Below are 23,271 nucleotides of genomic sequence, written 5' to 3'. Positions count from 1 at the left end.
TAAGATGCCAGAACTGCTGTGGTGTAATGTAGATGAGGGATCCAGAGGCTTAGAGAGATGGGAATGTTAGAGTGGATTTATCATGGAAAGCCTGCTCTTACATCCCAGGAATGTCCAGAGGATGCACCTTTTACCAGAACAGTGAGAAATAAATTTGTGACACTAGCGCCATCATCCCTGAAGAGCTCTGTAGTTGTCCTTCTCTGTAGGATAGATAATACTGTAGGAACTGCTGTCACTGAGCTGGAATCCTTAAACATAATGGGGATGACCGGATCCCAAGGTGGCAGAAGCCAGGTGGTAGCACTTAATCACTAAAGACAGGGTAGATGTGACTATTATAATAGACAAAAAACTCAAAGCAGGAGTCAAAACTTTATGACTGGCAGAGATTTGTGGCATTGGTTAGTAAATCATGGGATACCTAGAAATACAATAGAAGGGCAGTCTACTAAATTCTTGTTCAAGCTGTAGAAACAAAAGAGTTCTAGGTCAAGTGAACAGAGGTCTCACCTGAATTACCAAACCACAGAGTCACAGCCCCTTAATTTCCAGACTTGAGAGACAGTTTACAGACCCAGAGCCTCTTGAATGAAGGGGAGGCCAGGTCCCTTTGGGGGACCTGTTACCCTGCCACAGATTTATACTGTTAATATTTCTCCAAGCCTTCCTAAGGAGACTGACAGCCTTTACCAGGGTAGCTGTGTGTTGGGGGAAAGGAAATGATAGATATTTCAGGGATTATTAGACACTGGTTCAGAAGTGACATTAATTCCAGGGTACCAAAATGTCACTCTCTCTGCCACTGAACCTTTATTAATTACATTTCTTTCCCCCTTTTGATCAGGATGGAATTTTTTATCCTATGGTGCCAGCTCTGGATTCATCCCTGTTAGTCATCTCCCACGTTGCCAGGGAGACTTTCACCCCTGGAAGTCATGTCCCATGTAGGGGGGAGGGCAATGATTTAACTTGCAGAGTTGGGCTTCGAGAGACTGAGGTCACATCTGAGTAACAAAAGAGGTCCTCCCGAAGTAACTCTTACGCATGCCTATAGGTAGTCTAAGCTTCTCCACTACCTACATAAGCTTCACAAGAGTAAGCCTCATGATCGAGGACGTGGCCTATTGATTTGGGTGTCCCTAAAGTCTGACACTGTATCAGGGGATTCCCTGAAGGTAAGATTTAGTAGTTTCATTTTTCTCCCATTCCTCAGAGGGCTTTGCCAATACTTTTTAATTATCTGCTTAATACACTCTAGGATATTTCCAGGCATTACAGTAATCTATACAGGATTAAAGGACCTCTTTCTTACTCTGTACTCCCTGAGTCTCAGTTGTCCAAGTGAGCTATGCAGATAGGTTGAATTAGATTGTACACTGCAAAAAATTTCAGTTCCTCACAAAATAAACCTTTTTTCTATTGGTCTCAAAGAGTAGTGTGGTTCTACAATATAGACTCTATCTTCCTTACTCCTATGTTCTGAATTACTTTAACCCCAACTGTTCAGCTTATTTTTTCTCTCTACATATCAGGCTAAATATATAAACAGCCTCTCAAACTCCAGAAATAATAATCACCACTCCAGACTTAGTGCATCTCCTCTAAAAGCTTACAATCCAGTCCCCTGTTTTCTTATAAGCATTTTCTAAAACTGACCATACTTTTCTTGTTCCTTTGTTTCTGACTTATTTTGTCTCACCAAATGTCCTACATGTTCATTCACATCGATGCATGCCTCATGACTTTGTTCCTTTTTGTAGCAGTACAACCTTCTTTCATAAGAATACACCATCATTCGGCAATCTACTTCTCTGTCAGTGCATCCATCAGCCACCTGCATTCATTGGACATCATGTAGAGGGCCCAAAGTGCACAGTCCATCAATATTCTCAATTTTAGATACTTTCATTTTTCCCAAGAGAAAGAAAACTAATAAACACACTCTTGCCAAATAGGAAATCTAAGCCTTCTGTTAACTCTTGTCTGTCCCACCATTGTTTACCTCTGTGGTTGCTGTGGTGGTGCTGATAGTTCCCTTTTGAACATAACTCATAGCATGCAATGGCAGTTTTCTCCCTGTACCCTGGAGTTAACACTATACAAGAATCATATTTTTGAAGTAATTGTGAGAACTAATTCATGTTTCTAGTGTTAATCAGTGGAGCCCATAGGTGTATACAACCCCTTTCATCCTTGTTCATCTTCAATATGGTAATATTGCTTCTGGACCCACTGGAGAACCACCTTTGCTCCTATATATTCCGTTACATTGGAGTTCAACCTCATTAGCTAATGGTTCACCCATCTCTAGCTTCTTTGTATTTCTGAGTCCCCTATATTCTGTATTATAAGGCTCTGGTTACACCTTTATGCTGGTCATAAAAGTGGAATCATAGAATATCTATCCTTTTGTGTTTTTCTAACTTCTCTCAAGCCTCATCCATCTTGTCATGTGCACGTCTGCTTGTGTCATTGATTTTGGCTCTTCTGAATATTTACCAAGACGTGCTATTGCTGGGTCACAGGGCAGCTTGATATTTAGTATCCTGAGGAACTGCCAAACAGTCTTCCTTATACATTCCCACTAGTAGTGCATAAGTGTCCCAGTTTCCCATATCCTCTCCAACATTTATAGTTTCCTGTTTGTTTAATAGCAGCCATTCTTATAGGTGGGAGGTGGTATTTCATTGTAGTCTTAATGTGCGTTGCCATTTATAGCCAGTGAAGATGAGCTTCTTCATGTGCTTTTGAACCATCTGTATTTGTTCTTCAGAAAAGTGCGTATTCACTCACATCTATTGGGTTGTTCATTCTTTTGTTGTTGAGTTGTATGATTTCTTTGTATAAATCAGAAATCAAATCTTCGTCTGGTATATGATTTCCAAATATCTTCTCCCATTGAGTTGGCTATCTCTTCACCTTTTCGACTGAGTCTTTTGAGGTGCCAGGAGCATTTGATTTTGAGGAGTTTGCCTTTTTTTATTTTTTGTTGCTTGTGCTTTGAGTATAAAGTTTAGAAAGCTATCTCCTATCACTAGATACTGAAGATCTTTCCATACATTTTCTTCTAGAAGCTTTATGATGCCAGTTCTTGTATTTAGGTGTTTGATCCACTTTGAGTTAATTCTTGTTTAGTATGTAAGATAGGAATCCTCTTTCATTCTTTTGACTATTGATATCCAGTTCTTCCATGCCCAATTATTGAAAAGGCTATTTTGTCCCAGTTCAGAGGATTTGGGGGCTTGTCAAAAATCAGTTGACCATAGATTTTGATGACCTATTTCTGCACTCTCAATTTGATTCCATTGGTCAATGCTTCTTTCTTTGTGCCAGTACTTTGCTGCTTTGACCACTCTGGCTTTACAGTAGGATTTAAAGTCAGGGAGTGTTAATCTTTCCACTTAGTTCTTCTTTTTTGGGATGCTTTCAGCTATTCAGGGTCTCTTTTCCTTCCAGATGAATTTAGTAGTTAGGTTTTCCAAATCTTCAGAGTAGGTTGTTGGAATTTTGATTCGTACAGAGTTGAATCTGTAGATCAATTTGGGGAGAATTGATATCTTAACTATATTTAGCCTTCCTATCCATGAACAAGGAATGTCTTTCCACCTATTTAGATCTCCTTTGATTTCTTTTAGCAGTGTTATGTAGTTTTCTGTGTACAGGTCCTTTTCGTCCCTTGTTAAGTTCACTCCTAAGTACTTGTTGACTCTTTTACTTGCTATTTTGAATGGAGTTTTGTCCTTAACTGCCTCCTTAGCTAGGTCATTGCTTGTGTATAGAAATGTTACTGATTTTTGCACATTGATTTTTTTATCCCACCATGTTGCTGAGTTTATTAGCTCAAGTATCTTTGTTGTAGATTTCTCAGGATCTTCTAAGTGTAGTCTCATATCGTCTGCAAATAATGAGAGTTTTACTTCTTACTTGCCAATTTGGATGCCTTTTATTCTAGCTAGAATTTCATCTAAGTTGTGTAGTTTGTTGGTGTATAGTTCTTTGTAGTATCCTCTTATGATTTCTTTTATTTCTTCAGGGTCTGTGGTAATGCACCCCTTCTCACTTCTGATTTTGTTTATTTGCATTCTCTCTCTTTTTTTCTTTTTGTCAGTCCTGCTAGTGGCCCATCAATTTTATTGACTTTCTCAAAGAATCAACTGTTGGTTTTATTGATTCTTTCTATTGTTCTTTTCTTCTCCCATTCATTTATCTCTGCTTTGATATTTGTTATTTCTCTTCTTCTATTTGCTTTGGGATTAGTTTGCTATTCTTTCTCAAGTCCCTCCAGCTATACTGTTAACTCCTTAATTTTTGCTCTTTCTTGTTTTTTAATATAGGCATTTAGGGCAATAAAGTTCCCTCTCAGCACAGCCTTTGCTGCATCCCATAAGTTCTGATAAATTGTATTCTCATTTTCATTCATGTCCAGATACCTACTGATTTCTCTAGCAATTTCTTCTTTGACTCATTGGTTGTTTAAGAGTGTGTTATTCAATGTCCATACATTTGTGAATATTCTCATTCTTTTGTGGTTGTTGAGAACCAGCTTCATTCCATTGTGATCAGAGAAAGTGCTTTGAATAATTTCAATGCTTCTAAATTTATAACAGCCTGTTTTGTGTTCCAGCATGTGATGTATCCTGGGGAATGTTCCATGAGCACTAGAGAAGAATGTTTATCCTGTGCTTTGGGGTGCAATGACCTATATATGTCTATTAAGTCTAATTCATTTATCAAGTTGTTTAACTTCTCTGTTTCTTTGTTGATCTTCTGTCTGGTTCTTCTGTCTACACAGGAGAGTGGTGTATTGAAGTCTCCTGCTATTATTGTTGAAACATAAATTGCTCCCCTCAGGTTTGTCAATGTCTGTCTCATGTACTTTGGCGCTCCTTGATTGGGAGCATAAACATTTATGTTTCTTGGTGAATTGACCCTTTAATTAGTCTATAGTGCCCTTCTTTGTCTCTTATGATGTCTTTACATTTAAAGTCTATTTTGTCCTATATTCGTGTAGCTACTCCTTCTTTGTTTTGATTACTGCTTGTGTGGAAAATCTTTTTCCATCCTTTTACTTTCAATCTATTTGTTTCCTAGTGTGTAAGGTGAGTCTCTTGTAAACAGCATGTAGCTGGATTATGTTTCTTAATCTGTTCTGCCACTCTGTATTTTTTTTTATTTTTTGCATGGGCAGGCACTGGGAAACAAACCCGGGTCTTCCTCATGGCAGGTGAGAAATCTGCTGAGCCACTGTGGCCTGCCTCAATCTGAATCTTTTAATTGGTAAGCTTAGTCCTTTCACATTCAGAGTTATTACTGAAAAGGCACTTCTTGATTCCACCATCTTATCCTTTTTATTTTATTTGTCATATCTATATACTTTTTTCCTTTTTTCTTTTTGTATTTTTTAAATTACCCTTAGTGGCACTCTTCAGTTCTGTGCCCTCCTCCAGACCTCCCTCTTCTGTGTTTTTTTTTTTTTTTTTTTTCCCCACCAGCAGAACTTCTTTTAGTATTTCTTATAGGGCTGGTCTTTTGTTGACAAATTCTTTCAGGACTTGATTGCCTGTGAAAAGTTTAATTTCTCCCTCAGTTTTGAAGGACAATTTGGCTGGGTACAGAATTCTTGGCTGAAAGTCTTTTCCCTTTTGGGAAAAGGAAGGGATATATTATGCCTTGAATATATCATACCACTTCCTTTTCGCCTCCTGGGTGCCAGTTAAGTAGTCTGAACTCAGTCTTATTTAATTTCCCTTCTATGTAGTGGATTGTTTTTCTTTTTCTCTTTCTGCTTGCAGGATTTTCTGCTTCTCTTCAGCATTTGACAAAGATAAATGCCTTGGGGAATGCCTATTTGAATTAATTCTGTTTGGAGTTCGTTGAGCTTCTTTGGCTTGTTTATTTATGTCCTTTATGAGGGTTGGGAAGTTTACCCCCATTATATCATCAATTACTCTTCCTAGCCCTTTATACTCCCCTCTTCTTCTTTGATTCTTGTATTTGTCCACTTTGTTTTGTCTGTCATTTTCCTGAGTTCCAATTCAATTTTTTCCATCTTTTTTGCCATTTAATGTTTTGAGTCTTCAGAGTCAGTTATCCTATCCTCTATTTCACTTATTCTTCTGGTGTTTTGTGCCTCTAGTATGTTTTATATTTGGTCAACAGAGTCGTTAATCTCCGTGATTTCCACTATTTTTCCGTTTATTCTTTCACATTCTACTTTATGCTCTTCTACTCTCTTCTTGATCTCCTTTATGTCATTTGCTATCCTACTTATTTTATTAAGTAGAGTTGTATGAACATCTTTGATTAGGTGTTCCAATGTCTGTGTATCCTCTGTTGTTTTAATTTGGTCATTAGGCAGTGCTATATGTGCCTGCATCTTGATATGCTGAGTGATCTTCTGCTGTCTTCATGGCATGTAAATATCTTGATTGATTTACTTTGGGCATTGATTTCATTCAGTTGTTTAAGTGCTTGTGTTTCCAGGATGGTTGTACAGCAGGGAGCAGGCCATGGCGTGGGGCACTCAGTGTGGTAATTTGTTTCAGGGCAGGTATAGGCACAGGTTGGGAATGTTACGCTGATGCTTGTGAACATGGATGCCCGTTCATTGGCTAGGGAGGATGTAGCTATGTAGGTGCCCCGGTTTGGGGGTCATAACCCTGATGTGCACTGGTCTAAGGTTCGGGCCCTTCATGTGCATACATAGACCTGTGGCAGCACCTTGGCATTATGCCTTCATGGATTGCGGGCAGATGTGACCCAGCTACACAGGTTGGCACTTTCTTAGAGCTAGGAAGTGTGGCTTAGGGCCATGCACATGTGCAGTTTTAGGACTGCTGTAAAGTGTGGTTCCCATAGCTAAATAATGTGATTTGGTGTCCTGTGCACATGTGTGGGCTTTGGAGTGCTGTAAGCAGATGCTTAATGCTCACAGGGTGTGGTGTGAGGCTCCGCGACACTTTGAACCGGGGACAGGGTAGCCTTTGTATGGTGGTAGTGTCCATAGCCTTTATGTGCTGGTAACAGCCTGCAGGAAACAGGGAGGGTATGGTAGTACTCAGGAGGGGTGCAGGAGAGGTGGGTTGGGCTGCACTTGGGGTGGGGGTTTGGGTAACCTGGAGTGCAGGGCCTGGGAGCATGTGACGGGGTTTGGGTGTGGGGGCTGTTGGGCGAGTCGCCCGTCATGGGGCTGCGCTGGTGAGTGTAGTGCGCCCAAGAAACACGGCCTGGCTTAATTCCTAGTCTCAGCCTACCTACCATCTGTGCACTCCTGCGGGCTCTGCACCTCAGTGCCAGGCTCCAGTTTTCTGCCTCTCATTTCCTCAGCCTCTTCAACCAGGGCTGCCCCTTGTGGTGCAGAAGCCTCTCCCACATCAGCTGTGTTCCCTAATCACCACCTTAGTCACCCTCCTGTCCCTTCTCTATCCTTTCCATGAAGCAGGTCTAAACTTAAGCGATTGTATTCTGCCATCTTCCTGGAAGTTCCATTTATATTTTATATTGATACATTTATGTTTTTTTTATTTTATAATGCATATAGCTGCCTAAGGGAAATAGGTTTCTTTACTTTTTACTCATGTCCTTTTTCCTTATAGAAGTTAGTCTTCTTGACCCTAAGTTAATGTCTTTCTTGAATCTCAGTCTCCAACACTTAGGGCAGTTCTTAGAAGTCAGTGAATAGTTTTTGAATGGATAAATAAATGACCAAACATTTTGAAACAATTATTCTGCTCTAAGGGTTATGCTGAGACTTCAGAACAGAATAGTATAAGGACCATATACATCCTTGTCCATATAGAATTTAGGTTGTTTTTGTGGAGTTTTATTGTACTTTTAAAAATAATAATCACTGGGCAGCCCACAGTGGCTCAGCAGGCAAGAATGCTTGCCTGCCATGCCAGAGGACCCGGGTTCAATTCCCGGTACCTGCCCATGTAAAAAAAAAAAAATTAAAATAAATAAATAAATAATAATAATCACTGACTATTGAAAGAATTTGTCCCCATTTAAAGTATGGAGGATTCTGCAGTTTCTCTTGAAAACTGTGTCTGAATGACAACAACCAAAGATACCCACTGTAATGAAAACAAGGTCAAGAGTTACCCTGTTGCTGGTGAAGTGTTGTCAGTGTTCTTTATTCAAAATACTTTTCCCTTGCTGGTCTTCAGTGCTTATCTTTGTTTTTTTAGGTTGACATGGACTTTATAAAAACACTGTTAGACTTAACTAAAAATCTCGGTATCTTCCTACGAATAGGACGTCAAGTCTACAAATCAGATGTGCTTTCCCAGTTGGCACAAGGAGAGGAAGTGTGGAGAGATGGAATAGGATTTCTCCAAAATCAGAGTCCAGGTGAGCTCTCAGAACCTGTACATCAGTAGAGTAGGATCCTCATCAGTTAATGGTTAGATCTTTGGGAATACTGTGTTTCTTTAAATGAGTTATGATTTCTTCAATGTAGGCAAGGATATTGGCTAATTTTTCTTCATATGTCATTGTTATATATATTTATCATACTCTATTCTGCTGTCTTTTACTTTGGAAAAGAGATACTCATGCACTATTGGAATTCAATGTTCCATCTAATGTGCCTTTCCTGGCCGTAGCCTAGGAAGATTTTCCATCTTTTCTACCTCCCTGACATCTGAACTTCTTTTTATTTTTCTACTTGAATCCCGACCATCTGTTCTTATGGTTAATTTCCTATAATATCTTCTTCTACCTAGAATATTCCTTAATTTGATATTCTTTTTTCACCAAAGGACTATGTTTAATGCATGCATTTGGGACCTTCCAATATTTTCATTCCCCTAATGCTACTCCAACTATTTATTTAATTTTATTTTACTTTTCTAATAATTACAGGCAGGAAACGCACCTTTAAAAAACAAGAAGTGGTAGTCCTGCAACCTGCCTGCAGGCAAGACACATCTAACATCACGTCATTGGTAAGCTTTGTTGGTATGATGAATCCTAGTTTTCCAAGTAGATACTTCAAAGTGTAATAAAGTAGGAATTTAATACAATCATCTAGCTGTAATCAATCTTGGAATTAAATGCTAATTCAGTAAAACTGTGATAGTTTGAATTTAAGGATCAACTAAACTGAACAAAAATTCTAATGTGAGTTCTTCTAAAAAGACAATTGTGTAAATATGGTTCATATACATAAATATTGAAACATGATTTTCAAAATTGACCAGACAGCTCTGCAGTGGGATGCAATTATAGAGAAAATCTCTGCATGAATTAGAATAATATCTATGTGAAACTATAATGGGGAATATCATTGCAGGATCAGTGTAGAATTCATTTGTAGGGAAATGAAGAAATGTATGTGTATCGACAAATGTTTTACGGTCTCTCATCTAACTCCCCACAGCAGACATCTCACACTCAAAATCAAAAGAATTCCTTTAAATGCTCTTATTTGCAAGAAGATTCCACTCACAGATCCACAGTGACTCAACATGCATTAATTCGCATGAGAAAGAAGCCATGTTGCCACAAACCACGTAGAAAAGTCCTCAGTGACCAGTCAACTTGCAATGAAAAGAAACAAATTCACAGTAGAAATAAACCATATGAATGTTATCAAAGGGCTGAAGCCTCTACTAAAAGTTCTGGTCCCAGTCAGTACAGTGGAATTCACTTTGGAGATAAACCATATGGATGCCTTCTATGTGGGAAAGCTTTCATTAAAATTTCTCAGCTTAGGCAGCATGAGAGAATTCACACTGGAGAAAAGCCCTATGAATGTCAGCTATGTGGAAAATCCTTCAGTCAATCTTGCAATCTTATAAAGCATGAGAGAACACACACTGGAGAGAAACCTTATGAATGTCATCTATGTGGGAAAGCCTTCAGTCAATCTTGTAATCTTCGACAACATGAGAGAACTCACACTGGAGAGAAATCCTATGAGTGTCATCTATGTGGGAAAGCCTTCATTCGATATGCTCACCTTAGACAACACGTTAGATCTCACAGTGGAGAGAAACCGTATGAATGTCCTCTATGTGGGAAAGCCTTCAGTCGATATTCTCGGCTTAAACAACATGAGAGATCTCACATTGGAAAGAAACCCTACAAATGTCATGTATGTGGAAAATCATTCAGTCGATATTCTCAGCTTAGACAACATGAGAGATCTCACATTAGAAAGAAACCCCATAAATGTCATCTGTGTGGGAAAGTCTTTAGTCGAGTTTTTCATCTTAGACAACATGAGAGAACTCACACTGGAGAGAAGCCCTTTGAATGCAGTGTATGTGGGAAAGCCTTCAGTCAATGTTCTTCCCTTAGAAAACATGAGAAAACTCACACTGGAGAGAAATCCTATGAATGCAGTGTATGTGGAAAAGCCTTCATTCGCTGCTCTGCCTTCAGACGACATGAGAGAATTCACACTGAAGAGAAACCCCCTGAATGTCGCCAGTGTGGAAAAACCTTCAGTCGATATGCTTATCTTAAACAACATGAGAGAATTCACACTGGAGAGAAAGACTATGAATGCCCTCGATGTGGGAAAGCCTTTGTTCATCCCTCTAACCTTAAACGACATGAGAGAACTCACACAGGGGAGAAACCTCATGAATGTCAACTATGTGGAAAAGCTTTTAGTCGATATTCATATCTTCGACAACATGAGAAAACTCACACTGGCTAGAAAACCTATGGATATCATCTGTGTGGTGAAGCTTTTGCTCATAGATCTGTATTCAAGGGACATGAGAAAAAGCACAATGGACAGAAGCAAGAGACTGTCATGTTTATGGGAAAACCTTAGTTTTTATAAACTGAAACAATATGCTGTCATTCAAACTTGTGAGAAATCTTATGAAAGTCATCAATATGGAAAAGTCTTCAGTTAATATTTTGACCTTAGACGGAATGAGAGAACTCACAGTATAAATGCTTGGAACCTTAAAGAGATTTCAGCTATAGATTTAACTTTAACACACACCAGAGAACTCACATACCGAGGATAAACTATGTTTGTAATCAATATGGTAGTGCCTTTAGTCATCTGTACTATTTCAGTTAATCTAAGGAAAATCACGTAAGAGATTCTATATGAAGGTAGAGATGTATCAAAGCACAAAGTACTCTGATAACATATCATATCAGAGTACTACATTATAAATCAAATGGAAATGTAGACTCCTTATCTACTATTCTAAATGATAATCAAATCACAGAAATTATATGATAAATTCTAGGTCTGTACTCAGTGTCACAGTGCCTTAATTTGTAATTTACCCTTTCAATAAAATTAGTGACTTCCACAGCATTAAAACACTAAATATAGACCAGAAAAGGTTGTCTTCTTATCAGCTCCATTACATACAGATCTATGTTATACTTCAGTAATATAGTATGTCAAACTGAAAAGAAAAAGGAGACTTGTAAAAGGGAAAGAAAACTGTTCTTGTTTGTAGATGATGATTGGGGTAGGTCAAAACTATTACATTACTAAAATTTTAGAGTTAATTAGTAAATTTAGAACAGGCACCACAGTAAAAACTATATAGCTAAGTTTCTATATGCTAGAAATTTGATGAGGTGCTCTGTTCCTGCACTTACAATTTCATGGTGTCATAATTTTCATATCCACTTGGTGATAGATCCACTAGCAGTCAAAACAGTCATGGGAAAGCCAGTTATTTCATTCATGTTATTGAGTGTAAGTCTGTTATCCTCATCTTCCTAGCAGCGATCATTCTCAACCTCTCTTCCACCAGGATATCAAGCCTCATTGAGTGTGAAAGGCAGGTTTGTGTATCCTTCATTGATTACAAAGATGTTCATTGAAATAGGATTCTTGCCATATGTATCAACATCAGTGATATGTATTGGTTTTCCACACCACACTGGGGAATGTTTCATTTTCCTGTCGCATTTCATCTACGTAACCTGACCAGAAAGCTAAGCCATTGGTGTGGCTATCCCCACGAATAGTATAGAAGTACATAGGCATACTTAGGTGCAAGTGTTCCATGATATTTAGGACTCCTCATGGTTCTGCCCTTAAGGCACTTTTTCCGGTGACAGGGGTTATACAGTCTGCTTGAGGCAAGGAAGACTGGCTGTAGTCCATGGATCCCAGATGACTTCAGCTTGGCTGATCGATTAGAGAGACAGCTATGAGCATCTAGTGGGACATCTGTTAGCACAGTCATCTGTATTTCATGCATGGAGGGAAGGACATTCTTCTGGTATTGCAACAGGATCATTGTTGCTGAGTATTTCTGTCAGCCCCTCACGCAACCATATCATTTCTTGGGGACCCAGTTTTGCATTCTAATTACACAGGATCCAGGATATTATGTAGATTTCTAGCCTAAGGAGGACCTGAGAATGCTTGATAATACTTTATTTCCACCAAGAACCAATGATAAAACATTAGTTGCCTTTCAAAGAAGTAGCACTGAGCTGCATCCTCTTCTTTTCTTGTGACCCATTGTCATATCTCACTTTCATTGGAATGCAGTGTCCAATGTCCAGATAGCTTTAATTGCACAGTGGTACCACCAAGTAAGTTCTTCCTTGTGGCCTTTGTGTATTGTTGTTGTGTAAGTCATCCACTCCATTGTTCTGTTGCCTCATTTGCTTGGAGGTCATAGGAAGTAGAAAGGTTAATACTATACAGTGGGAGCACCATTGCTGGATCCTTTGAACTGTGAATGAGATATATTGTTCTCATTGTAGTCTATATTTACCAGTCTCGACGTTTCTCCAAACCTGCAGTGGTGACCTTACAATCCACATACTGCATGTGAATTACTGTCCAGTATCTAGAATTTGTGTGTAAAGTGGTGAGACACCGTAGGAGCCCATGACAAGGGATTAAGCAGTGTAGTGTGATTGAATTGCCACTCTCATGCAGGGCCTAATCCTCAGCTGATAGGGCTAAGCATACTATGCTGTGTGTCCTGAGCGCATTGTCAGGTATTGCATGATTGCTTTGCTTTTGGCCTCTATTCTTCTAGAGTTCATTCTCATGATTTAGCCCATTTTGCACCTAAGTTGTGCTTCTGTGACCTGGTTTGTAGTGGATCCAGTAGACGATTATGACACTTGGATGTATGGTTATTGCTGCTTCGAATGGCCTTTGCAGCCATTAAGGGTGTTAATGGTGATGGGTTGATAGCAAGCTGTTGCTATAGGCCTTCTGCACACATGGAGGAGCATCTTACACTCTAAACATTAATTTGCAAGTCACTGTACAATATGGTACAAATAAAGAAGGGCCAAGACCAGCACCTTGGCATTTTATTTTCCAGTTATCTGTTAACCTCTAGTCTTGATGTCTTTGTAAGTGGGCCACACTTGGCTATTCACTGGTGAGAAGATGGCTCTTAATGCTCCTATGTGCAGTACATCTTGATTCAATAGGATAGTCTTTTCCCCACCTGATTGGTAATACTGGTTTTCTTCAATAACACAACCTAACAAGGCTTGGGTAATTCATGTGACAAAAGGGAGAGGACATAATCCATGGATATGGCTTGTATTCTTTGTTTTTTTTTTTTTTTTTTTTTTTTATTCAAAAAAAAGAAAAGAAATTAACACAACATTTAGAAATCATTCCATTCCACACATGCACTCAGTAATTCTTAGTATCATCACATAGATGTATGATCATCATTTCTTAGTACATTTGCATCGATTTAGGAAAAGAACTAGCAAAACAGCAGAAAAAGATATAGAATGTTAATATAGAGAAGAGAATTAAAATAATAATACTAATTATATATATATATATATAAAGGAAAAAGAAAAAAAAACAAAAGATACAAACACACAAACAAACAAAACATATTTCAGGTGCAGCTTCATTCAGTGTTCCAACCTAGTTACATTACACTTAGGTATTATTGTGCTGTCCATTTTTGAGTTTTTGTATCTAGTCCTGTTGCACAGTCTGTATCCCTTCAGCTCCAATTGCCCATTATCTTACCCTGTTTCTAACTCCTGCTGGTCTCTGTTACCAATGATATATTCCAAGCTGATTCTCGAATGTCGGTTCACATCAGTGGGACCTTACAGTATTTGTCCTTTAGTTTTGGGCTAGACTCACTCAGCATAATGTTCTCTAGGTCCATCCATGTTATTACATGCTTCATAAGTTTAGTCTGTCTTAAAGCTGCATAATATTCCATCGTAGGTATACGCCACAGTTTGTTTAGCCACTCGTCTGTTGATGAACATTTTGGCTGTTTCCATCTCTTTGCAATTGTAGATAATGCTGCTATAAACACTGGTGTGCAAATGTCCGTCTGTGTCTTTGCCCTTAAGTCCTTTGAGTAGATACCTAGCAGTGGTATTGCTGGGTCGTAATCCATTCTGCCATTCTATGTCTTTTGATTGGGAAATTCAGTCCATTAACTTTCAGTATTATTACTGTTTGGATAATATTTTCCTCTACCATTTTGGCTTTTGTATTATATATATCATATCTGATTTTCCTTCTTTCTACACTTTACTCCATACCTCTCTCTTCTGTCTTTTCGTATCTGACTCTAGTGCTCCCTTTAGTATTTCTTGCAGAGCTGGTCTCTTGGTCACAAATTCTCTCAGTGACTTTTTGTCTATAAATGTTTTAATTTCTCCTTCATTTTTGAAGGACAATTTTGCTGGATATAGGAGTCTTGGTTGGCAGTTTTTCTCTTTTAGTAATTTAAATATATCATCCCACTGTCTTCTAGCTTCCATGGTTTCTGCTGAGAAATCTACACATAGTCTTATTGGGTTTCCCTTGTATGTGACAGATTGTTTTTCTCTTGCTGCTTTCAAGATCCTCTCTTTCTCTTTGACCTCTGACATTCTAACTAGTAAGTGTCTTGGAGAACGCCTATTTGGGTCTATTCTCTTTGGGGTGCGCTGCACTTCTTGGATCTGCAAATTTAGGTCTTTCATAAGAGTTGGGAAATTTTCAGTGATAATTTCTTCCATTAGTTTTTCTCCTCCTTTTCCCTTCTCTTCTCCTTCTGGGACACCCACAACACGTATATTTGTGCGCTTCATATTGTCATTCAGTTCCCTGATCCCCTGCTCAAGTTTTTCCATTCTTTTCCCTATAGTTTCTGTTTCTTTTTGGGATTCAGATGTTCCATCCTCCAGTTCACTAATTGTAGCTTCTGTCTCTTTAGATCTACCATTGTAGGTATCCATTGTTTTTTCCATTTTTTCTTCTTTGTCCTTCACTCCCATAAGTTCTGTGATTTGTTTTTTCAGATTTTCTATTTCTTCTTTTTGTTCAGCCCATGTCTTCTTCATGTCCTCCCTCAATTTATTGATTTGGTTTTTGAAGAATTTTTCCATTTCTGTTCGTATATTCAGCATTAGTTGTCTCAGCTCCTGTATCTCATTTGAACTATTGGTTTGTTCCTTTGACTGGGCCATATCTTCAATTTTCCGAGCGTCATCCATTATTTTCTGCTGGTGTCTGGGCATTTGATCAGATTTCCCTGGGTGTGGGACCCAGCTGGTTGAAAGCTTTTTCTGTGAAATCTCTGGGCTCTGTTTTTCTTTTCCTGCCCAGTAGGTGGCGCTCGTGGCGCTCGTCTGTCTGCACGGGAGTCGGCCCGGGAAACTGCGCGTGGAGGTGGGGGTCGCTGGCCGCCGCGGCTTGGGAGAGTGCCGGTCCCAATTGCCCAGCTGGCCCGAAACGCCAAGCGTGACGGGAGGGCCCCGCTATCCAATGTTCCCAGTCAGACCGGGGAGCCACGTGCGTGGAGGGGTCCCCAGTCGCCAGCCGCCCCGGCCGGGAAACCGCGCGCCCCTTGGGTATCTCACAGCAGCAGATTCTCCCTGCCCGTTCAGCTGTTCCAGAATGGGGTACGCTGTCTTTTTGGTCTCTGTCGTGACTCCGGGAGCTGTTTCGTATTGTTTCTGTTTCTTTAGTTGCTTTTCTGGAGGAGGAACTAAGACCCGCGCGTCTTACTAAGCTGCCATCTTCTCCGGAAGTTGGTATTCTTTGTTTTGAGGATGTGTACCCCTCAAGCAATGGTGGTGTTCCATGCTGCAAGCAACCAGGATATCAAAACCTGTAGTGTACTAACCAGTGGGAGCCATCATCCCTGACAACATAAACAACCAGTATATTCCCATCCCATACAAGTTTGTCTTCCATGGGTCACCATGTTTAGTCCAGAGCCGCCAAACCCACCAGTTTTCCTTTGCCACTGTTGGGCCCCAGGGTTACTGTCACTTGGCCACCTGTATTTAAGAGTGCTATGAGAGTTTGGATCTTCTGCTTCTCTCCATCCTATAAATGGCCTAGGGATGATTCTCGGGTGGATCTGGTAAGACTATGCCAGCACCTGTAGTTTTTCTTTTTAAAGTGAGTAATATTTGGATACAAGATGCCTGGTTTGAAGCTGTTGTGCACCTCAGTAAGACATGTTCTTTTAATGTAGTCCTGTGGGTGGAGACCAGTTGTGGGTGGATCCTTTTGATTAGGTTGTTGCAATTGAGATGTGACCCATCCAGTTTAAGGTGGGTCTTAAACCTTTCCTAGACTCCTTTAAAGCTGAGAGTTCAGATGGAGATAAACCCAGAGAGAGAGGTGAAAGAGAAAGGCCATGAAGCAAGCAAGCAAAGACCCATAGAATCCAAAAGAGCAACTGATGCCAGGACCTGAAAGCAATGAAACATGGGAGAGAAGGAAGAGCAGATGCCAACTACATACTTTACGATTGCCAGAGGTGTTCCAGATGTCAACAGCTCTTCAGAGAAGGAGTCCTGATGATGCCTTAATTTGGGCATTTTCATGGCTTTCGATCTGTGAATTTGTAAACTAAAAAATCCCACTTGTAAAAGCCAACCCATTTCTGGTATATTGCAATCTGGCAGCTTTAGCAAGTGGAAACAAATTTTGGTACCAGGAGAGTAGGGTGCTGCTTAGTTTACAAATATAAAATATGCTAGAATGGCTTTTTAAGTGTGTAAGGGGAAGGTTCTGGAAGAATTGTAAGATTCTTGATAGAAAAGGCCTAGGTTGCCTTGAAGAGATTGTTGGTAGAAATACGGAAGCTAAAGGTACCTCTAATGAGGACTTAGAAATGACAAATGTATCATTGGCTACTGGGAGAAAGATTAACATTGTTTTAAAGTGACATAGGATTTGGCAAATTTGAGTCTGGTGTTGGATGGAAGGCAGAATTTGAAAGTGATGACCGTGGATATCTAGTTCAAGAAATTTGCAAGCTAAACATGGAGAATGCAGCCTAGCTTCTCCTTACAGGTTGTAGTAAAATGTGGAAGGAAAGGGATAACTTAGAACTGAAGTTCTGGTACAAAGAAACTAGAAATTGGTGGTTTGGGAAAATCCTGTTCCCAGAAAGTAAGACCCCAGAGAATAGAGCTCTATGTGAGGATTTAACCAGTCGACAATTTCATTATAAGTCAGGTTGGGAGATGGAGTTATTCATAAAGGATTTGTGGGAAGTCCTGTTGTATAGCAGTTGGGACTCTTATATGCTGCATGCAAAACTGGCACGTTTGTTGTGTGATCTGAATAAATGAAACCATTGCCAGTCTGGACTAAAAGGGACAGAAAAGGGATAGATTGAATAAAAAAACAACTCCAAATACAGAACCTTGGAAGCTGTTGTCTGTAGTCATTGAATGAAAAAGCACTCCAAATACAGAACCTTGGAAGCTATTGTCTGTAGCCAAGAAAGCTCGTGCCAAAAGAGCAGACCTACACATACCCATGGAAAGAGTGAGTTTGCCACAGAGTTTGAGAGGGTGGACCTTCCACCCCATTGTTCAGAAAGAATGTTACCACCCCTGGATTATTATGCGTGGAGAATTGAGGGAACCTTGACTCGACCATTCAGGAAGAATGCTGTCACCCAAGTCTTCAGAGAGGGTGGAACACACCTCAGGGGATTGGGGAGAGGCTGGCCATGACCCTACTGTTCAAAGGGATGAGCTTGTACCCCAGAGATGACAGAGTCCAGTTGCCAGTCAGATGTTTGAAGAGGGTGTAACAGAGAACATGACTGTCTCCCCAGTGTTTGAAAATGTGGAAGCCCTTACCCCAGTGTTTGGAGAAAACAGTGTTGCCCTTGGACTGCTACTTTCTTAGGCCCAGAGGATGAAATATCATTCTATAGATGACTTTCAGATGTGAAGTTCTAATGAGATTTGCCCTGCAGGTTTTTGGAACTATTTAGACCTTTGACCCTGTTTTCTTTCCAATTTCTCCCTATGGAAACAGGAACATTAACTCTATGACTGTTCCTTCTTTGTATATTGTAAACAGATATCTTGTTCTTTGTTGCACAGGGCCACAGCCAGAGAAGAATTTTGCCTTCAGACAGACCATGCCTATAACTGGTTTTGATGAGACCTTGTACTTATTGTTGTTACTGAAATGATTTAAGGCCTTTGTGATATTGTGATGGACTGAATGTATTTTGTATATGGAAAGAATATGTCTTTTTGGAGTCTAGATAGTAGAGTGTGCTTGTTTGAAGCTGTTATGTACCTCAGAAAAGGACATGTCTTTTAATCCATTCCTGTGGATTCAGATGTATTGTGGGTGGGCCCTTTTGATTAGGTTGTTTCAATTGAGATGTGACCCACTGTGCTGGTTTGAGGCTATTATGTACCCCCTGAAAGTCCATGTCCTTTAATCCTCATTCAGTATTGCTGGGTGGAATTATTTTATTGTTAGCATAGAGATGTGACCTACCCAATTGTGGGTGGTAATTTTTGATTAGATGGTTTCCATAGCCATGTGGCTCCACCCATTCAAGATGGGATTGCTTTCTGGTTCCCTTAAAGAGGGAACCATTTTGGAAAAAGCTATAGCATCAATAGAGCATACACAGGCAGAGACCTTTGGAGATGCATAAAGAAAACACCCCCTAGGAAGCCTTTGAAGAAGCCTGGAGAAAAAGCTAGCAGTCATCACCATGTGCCTTTCCAGCAGAGAGTGAAATCCTGAAAATCATGTCTTCTTAAACCAAGGTATCTTTATCTGGATGCCTTAGTTCAGACATTTTTATAGCCTTGCCTTAATTTAGACATTTTCACAGCCTTAGAACTGTAAACTTGAAACTCAATAAATTCCATTTTTAAGAAGCTGTTGCATTTCTGGTATATTGTATTCTGGCAGCTTTTAAAAACCAAAACAAATTTTGGTACCAGGCACCCAAGTAGGGTGCTGCTGTGGTTTGTGTGAGAGAATAAATGGATCAAAAGAGGTACGGAGGCTGGTAGATGCAGGCAACAGGCTTTTTTCAGACACACAGCATGGCGGGGGTCTTCAGCCGTCTGGAGAGAACAATGGAGGATCTCTTATATTTGAGGGACTGGGTGCGGCGATAAGTGCTGTGAGGTTTGGTGGGTACAGGACAGGAAAGGACCTTGAACCATTGTCCTGGGGGAGGGAGGAAGTGTAGATTGGGATGTGAACAAAACAGCCTTTTTCAACATCCCCTGGGTGTCAGTTCGGGAGTTTCCAGGCCAGGTGGGGTTGGGCAGAAATGAAATGTTCCATGTCATGGCCTCTTATTTTGTCCCTTGTTTAGGGCCCAGGCCTGTCATTCTGAAATTCCAACCTTTGGTCTTATATAAAAAAGAAAAGTGGGTAGTGAGGGGTGTTGGGTAAGGGGCATTGGGTTAGGCCAGGGAGGGAAAGTGGGTGACATCATTGGTTCTGGCTGCTTCCTGCTGTTACGGGTCAACCTAGGTGTTTTGATTTTCTTTCTCCATGCCACCGAGGTAAGGGGAGGAATTTCTTTGGGGGAGAGACTGATACTGAACCTCTCACAACAGAAGAATGTTTTCTACTTAGCTTTAAGTGACATTGTGGACCATAGACTGAGTAAAATGCACTAGAGCTCACATGATGTAGGGCCCGTGAATACTAAGAGAAGGGGCAGGCAATGGTGGCTCAGTGGCAGAATTCTTGCTTGCCATGCTGGAGACCAGGATTTGATTCCCAGAGCTTGCCCATGCCAAAAAAAAAAAAGCTGTGAAAGAGAAGAAGACTTATTAGTGAAGTGGGGATCGGGATAAGCCAGAAAAACCGTGAGGATCTTTGCAACCATTGATCCCAACGCTCAGAAGTTTGTTGTCGGAATTTTGAAGCCAATCTGGTAGGTTGTTTTTTTTTCCCCCCTGCATCTGACATGCCCAGACTGGTTGACCTAAAAACAGCATTCTTCCTCTAAGAATAAGTAGACGCCTCATTTCTCACTGTTGGGAGATTTAGGGTGACTGCCACAAGAATCTACTTAGTCTTGCCTCTGAACAAGTCATTTAAGCTGTCTTGGAGGTCCTGGGACAAGATTTGGTAGTGGGTGAGGGATGTCGTTAATCCTCCAATGACTGTTCCTACTCTGGCTGTTAGACCAAGGGTAACAAAGAGGTGCATTAAGGTAAGAGCCCCCCTAGACTGAATAGAACCCACTAAAGGGATTGGTGGGCTTTGGTTATTGGGAACTATGTTGACATGGGGGTATAGAGGTAAACCAGGATGCAAGTTTTGGTCCAGTCCTCTTGTTCATGTACACATGTGATGAGATATATGGAAAATAGATGCTGTAGAGTTTGTGTTTTTCAGTAGGAAAGTTATGGCAGGGCGCAGCTTCCAGAGGGAGATGCAAGGACACTCATGCGACTATCTTGTGGACTGGGGCAGGTATGGTTTCTCAAGGGGACTCTTGGAAGTTATGAGTGAGTGAAGTTTCCTGGAATGCTTCCTAAGGTTTGGTTACTTCAAGGGAGAAGGGATTCTGCCTAACATTGCAGCCTTTTCCTTTTAGTTTTCCTGGGAGGCTGAAAGTCTGTCTTCTGTATCCACTTCTGGCTGGTGGGGAGCACAGAGCTGTCACAAGACAATGGCTGGTGACTTGTGTTTCTGCCAGAGGAGTGGCATGTTGGCAACGGCCTGATTCATCATTGTTTGGACGGTGCTGCAATTAAAGCTGGTTAAGAGTTTTGCGAGACAAGACCCAAAAATGAGGAGGGATATTTGGATGACAATTTTTCACCTGCTTTAGAGCTGAAAAGTAGTGTCATTAAGGGCAAAGGATGATACTATGAAACTGGTTCTTCAAGAGTCTGGTATCTGATTTTCAGAGCTTCTCTGACATTGGAAAAACCTGGAGGCTGCAAGTCTCTGAAAAATAAACTCAATAATTAAATTTTTTTTTAATTTTTTATTAATTAAAAAAAATTACAAGAATGAAAAACAAACATTCTTAATATATGCTCATTCCGTTCTACATATATAATCAGTAATTCACAGTATCATCACATAGTTTCATATTCATCATCATGATCATTTCTTAGAACATTTGCATCAATTCAGAAAAAGAAATAAAAAGACAACAGAAAAATAAAATGAAAAAACAAAAAAAATTTCATACCATACCCCTTACCCCTCCCTTTCATTGATCACTAGCATTTCAAACTAAATTTATTTTAACATTTGTTCCCCTATTATTTATTTTTATTCTATATATTCTACTCATCTGTTGATAAGGTAGATAAAAAGAGCATCAGACACAAGGTTTTCACAATCACACAGTCATATTGTGAAAGCTACATTATTATACAATCATCATCAAGAAACATGGTTACTGGAACACAGTTCTACATTTTCAGGCAGTTGCCTCCAGCCTCTCCATTACATCTTGGTTAACAAGGTGATATCTACTTAATGCGTAAAAATAACCTCCAGGATAATTTCTCGACTCTGTTTGGAATCTCTTAGCCACTGACACTTTGTCTTATTTCACTCTTCCCCCTTTTGGTTGAGAAGGTTTTCTCAATCCCTTGATGCTGAGTCTCAGCTCATTCCAGGATTTTTCTCAATCCCTTAGTGCTGAGTCTCAGCTCATTCTAGGATTTCTGTCCCACTCAATAATTAAAATTTTATAGAGCACAAAATATTTTTCAGGGTTTCCAGGAACACTGTTAGTTGGGAGTTGCTATATTGTGGCAGTTTATAATGTTTGGCTGAAATTGTGTAAGAGTAACCTCCAGAATGACTTTTCAACTTGAAATTGAAATCCCAACAATTGAAACCCATCCCCACCCCACCCCCAACTTTTGGTCAACTATCTATGATACTAGGTTAGGTTCATCCTGGAAATTATGTCCCATGTTGGGGGGAAGTTCAGAGTTTGGCTTAGAGAGAGACACATTTGAGCAACAGCAGTGATTTTCTGGGGATGACTCCTAGGCACTAATCGTAAGTAGGTCAGTTTCCTATTACAGAAATAATTTCACAAGGGCAAACCCCAAAATCAAGGTGTTGGCCTACTAAGTTGCATCCCCCAACCCTTGCTTAAGGAAATGTCTTCCCCTTGCTTAAGAAATATCTCCAGGTGGGGAAGCCCAACAGTCTATTTTTCCCAGTCCCTCAAGGGACCCTGCAAACACTCCCCCATTCTCTACGCAGAATACTGTGAAATTCATCATTGTGTAACATTAATTTGTACAGAATATTGAGATTTTATTCCTTATTCCAGGTACTATATCAAATAAAGCTGAATTGGTTGTTTAAATAAACTAACCAGACAGTAAATTGAATAGTATGCTACGGACAACTCAAATTCTGGACAAAGGAATATTTTAACACAAAAGTTGAAGCTCCAAAATATATTATTTCCCATCCTATATATTGATTTACCCGAGTTTTAACCAGATCACTTTCATATACAAAGACTAAAGCAGTTTACATTTAAAGATAACAGTTAAAGTTTATAATCTGAATTTTAATTTTATAGGCATTTTTTAATGAAACTACTTCTAGAAATGAAAATATTAGTTTTATATTAACAAACCATAGCAGTGCTTTCATTCTGTTCACTCTTACACATTTACCAGTTATGTTAAGTTATAGATAGATATATATCCTGCCTTTTAAAATTTTTTCCTTGTTACAGATGGAGATCTGACTTGTAACTGACTACATATACTTTTAGAGAAGTATTAGAGCAAGCAGTGTAACTGATAATTTGGTTGTTACTATGATCTGTAGCTTTTTAAGAATTATTAAAACTATGACTAACACACCTCACCATTGCTGAACATACAGATTAGTATCAGAATATAAAATAGATAATGAGAACATTGTCAGATTTTTAGGAATTTTATTCAATTTCTAAATATATTAATATTTTATCTATACAAAATTTAACCAACAATAGCATAGAAAATCTCTTAACCACTGTCTTTTTAAGATTTGTTTTTATTAATTTGCTGTTACCATTCAGAGGTAAGAGAATATATATT

At 39.6% G+C, this 23,271-nt stretch overlaps 1 protein-coding gene across 3 annotated transcripts in view; it reads left to right on the top strand.

The window, feature by feature from the left end:
* The window catches only part of LOC143674104 (uncharacterized), a 58,892-nt gene extending 45,374 nt beyond the window's left edge, over positions 1-13,518 (top strand). For 2 of the 3 annotated variants that reach the window (XM_077149425.1, XM_077149424.1), the window contains 3 exons: positions 8,260-8,355; positions 8,869-8,951; positions 9,386-13,518. In XM_077149425.1, coding sequence (XP_077005540.1) covers positions 8,260-8,355; positions 8,869-8,951; positions 9,386-10,672 — 1,466 coding nt within the window. In that variant the 3' untranslated portion in view covers positions 10,673-13,518. The remainder of the gene's footprint in view (positions 1-8,259; positions 8,356-8,868; positions 8,952-9,385) is intronic. The other variant, XM_077149426.1, reaches the window with a different exon arrangement.
* The last annotated feature ends 9,753 nt before the right edge of the window (positions 13,519-23,271 follow it).

This window comes from Tamandua tetradactyla, chromosome 2 (assembly GCF_023851605.1).
Source record: "Tamandua tetradactyla isolate mTamTet1 chromosome 2, mTamTet1.pri, whole genome shotgun sequence".
Lineage (NCBI taxonomy): Eukaryota > Metazoa > Chordata > Mammalia > Pilosa > Myrmecophagidae > Tamandua > Tamandua tetradactyla.
Note: the sequence above shows the minus strand (reverse complement) of the source record. Positions and strands in the feature narration are given on the sequence as shown.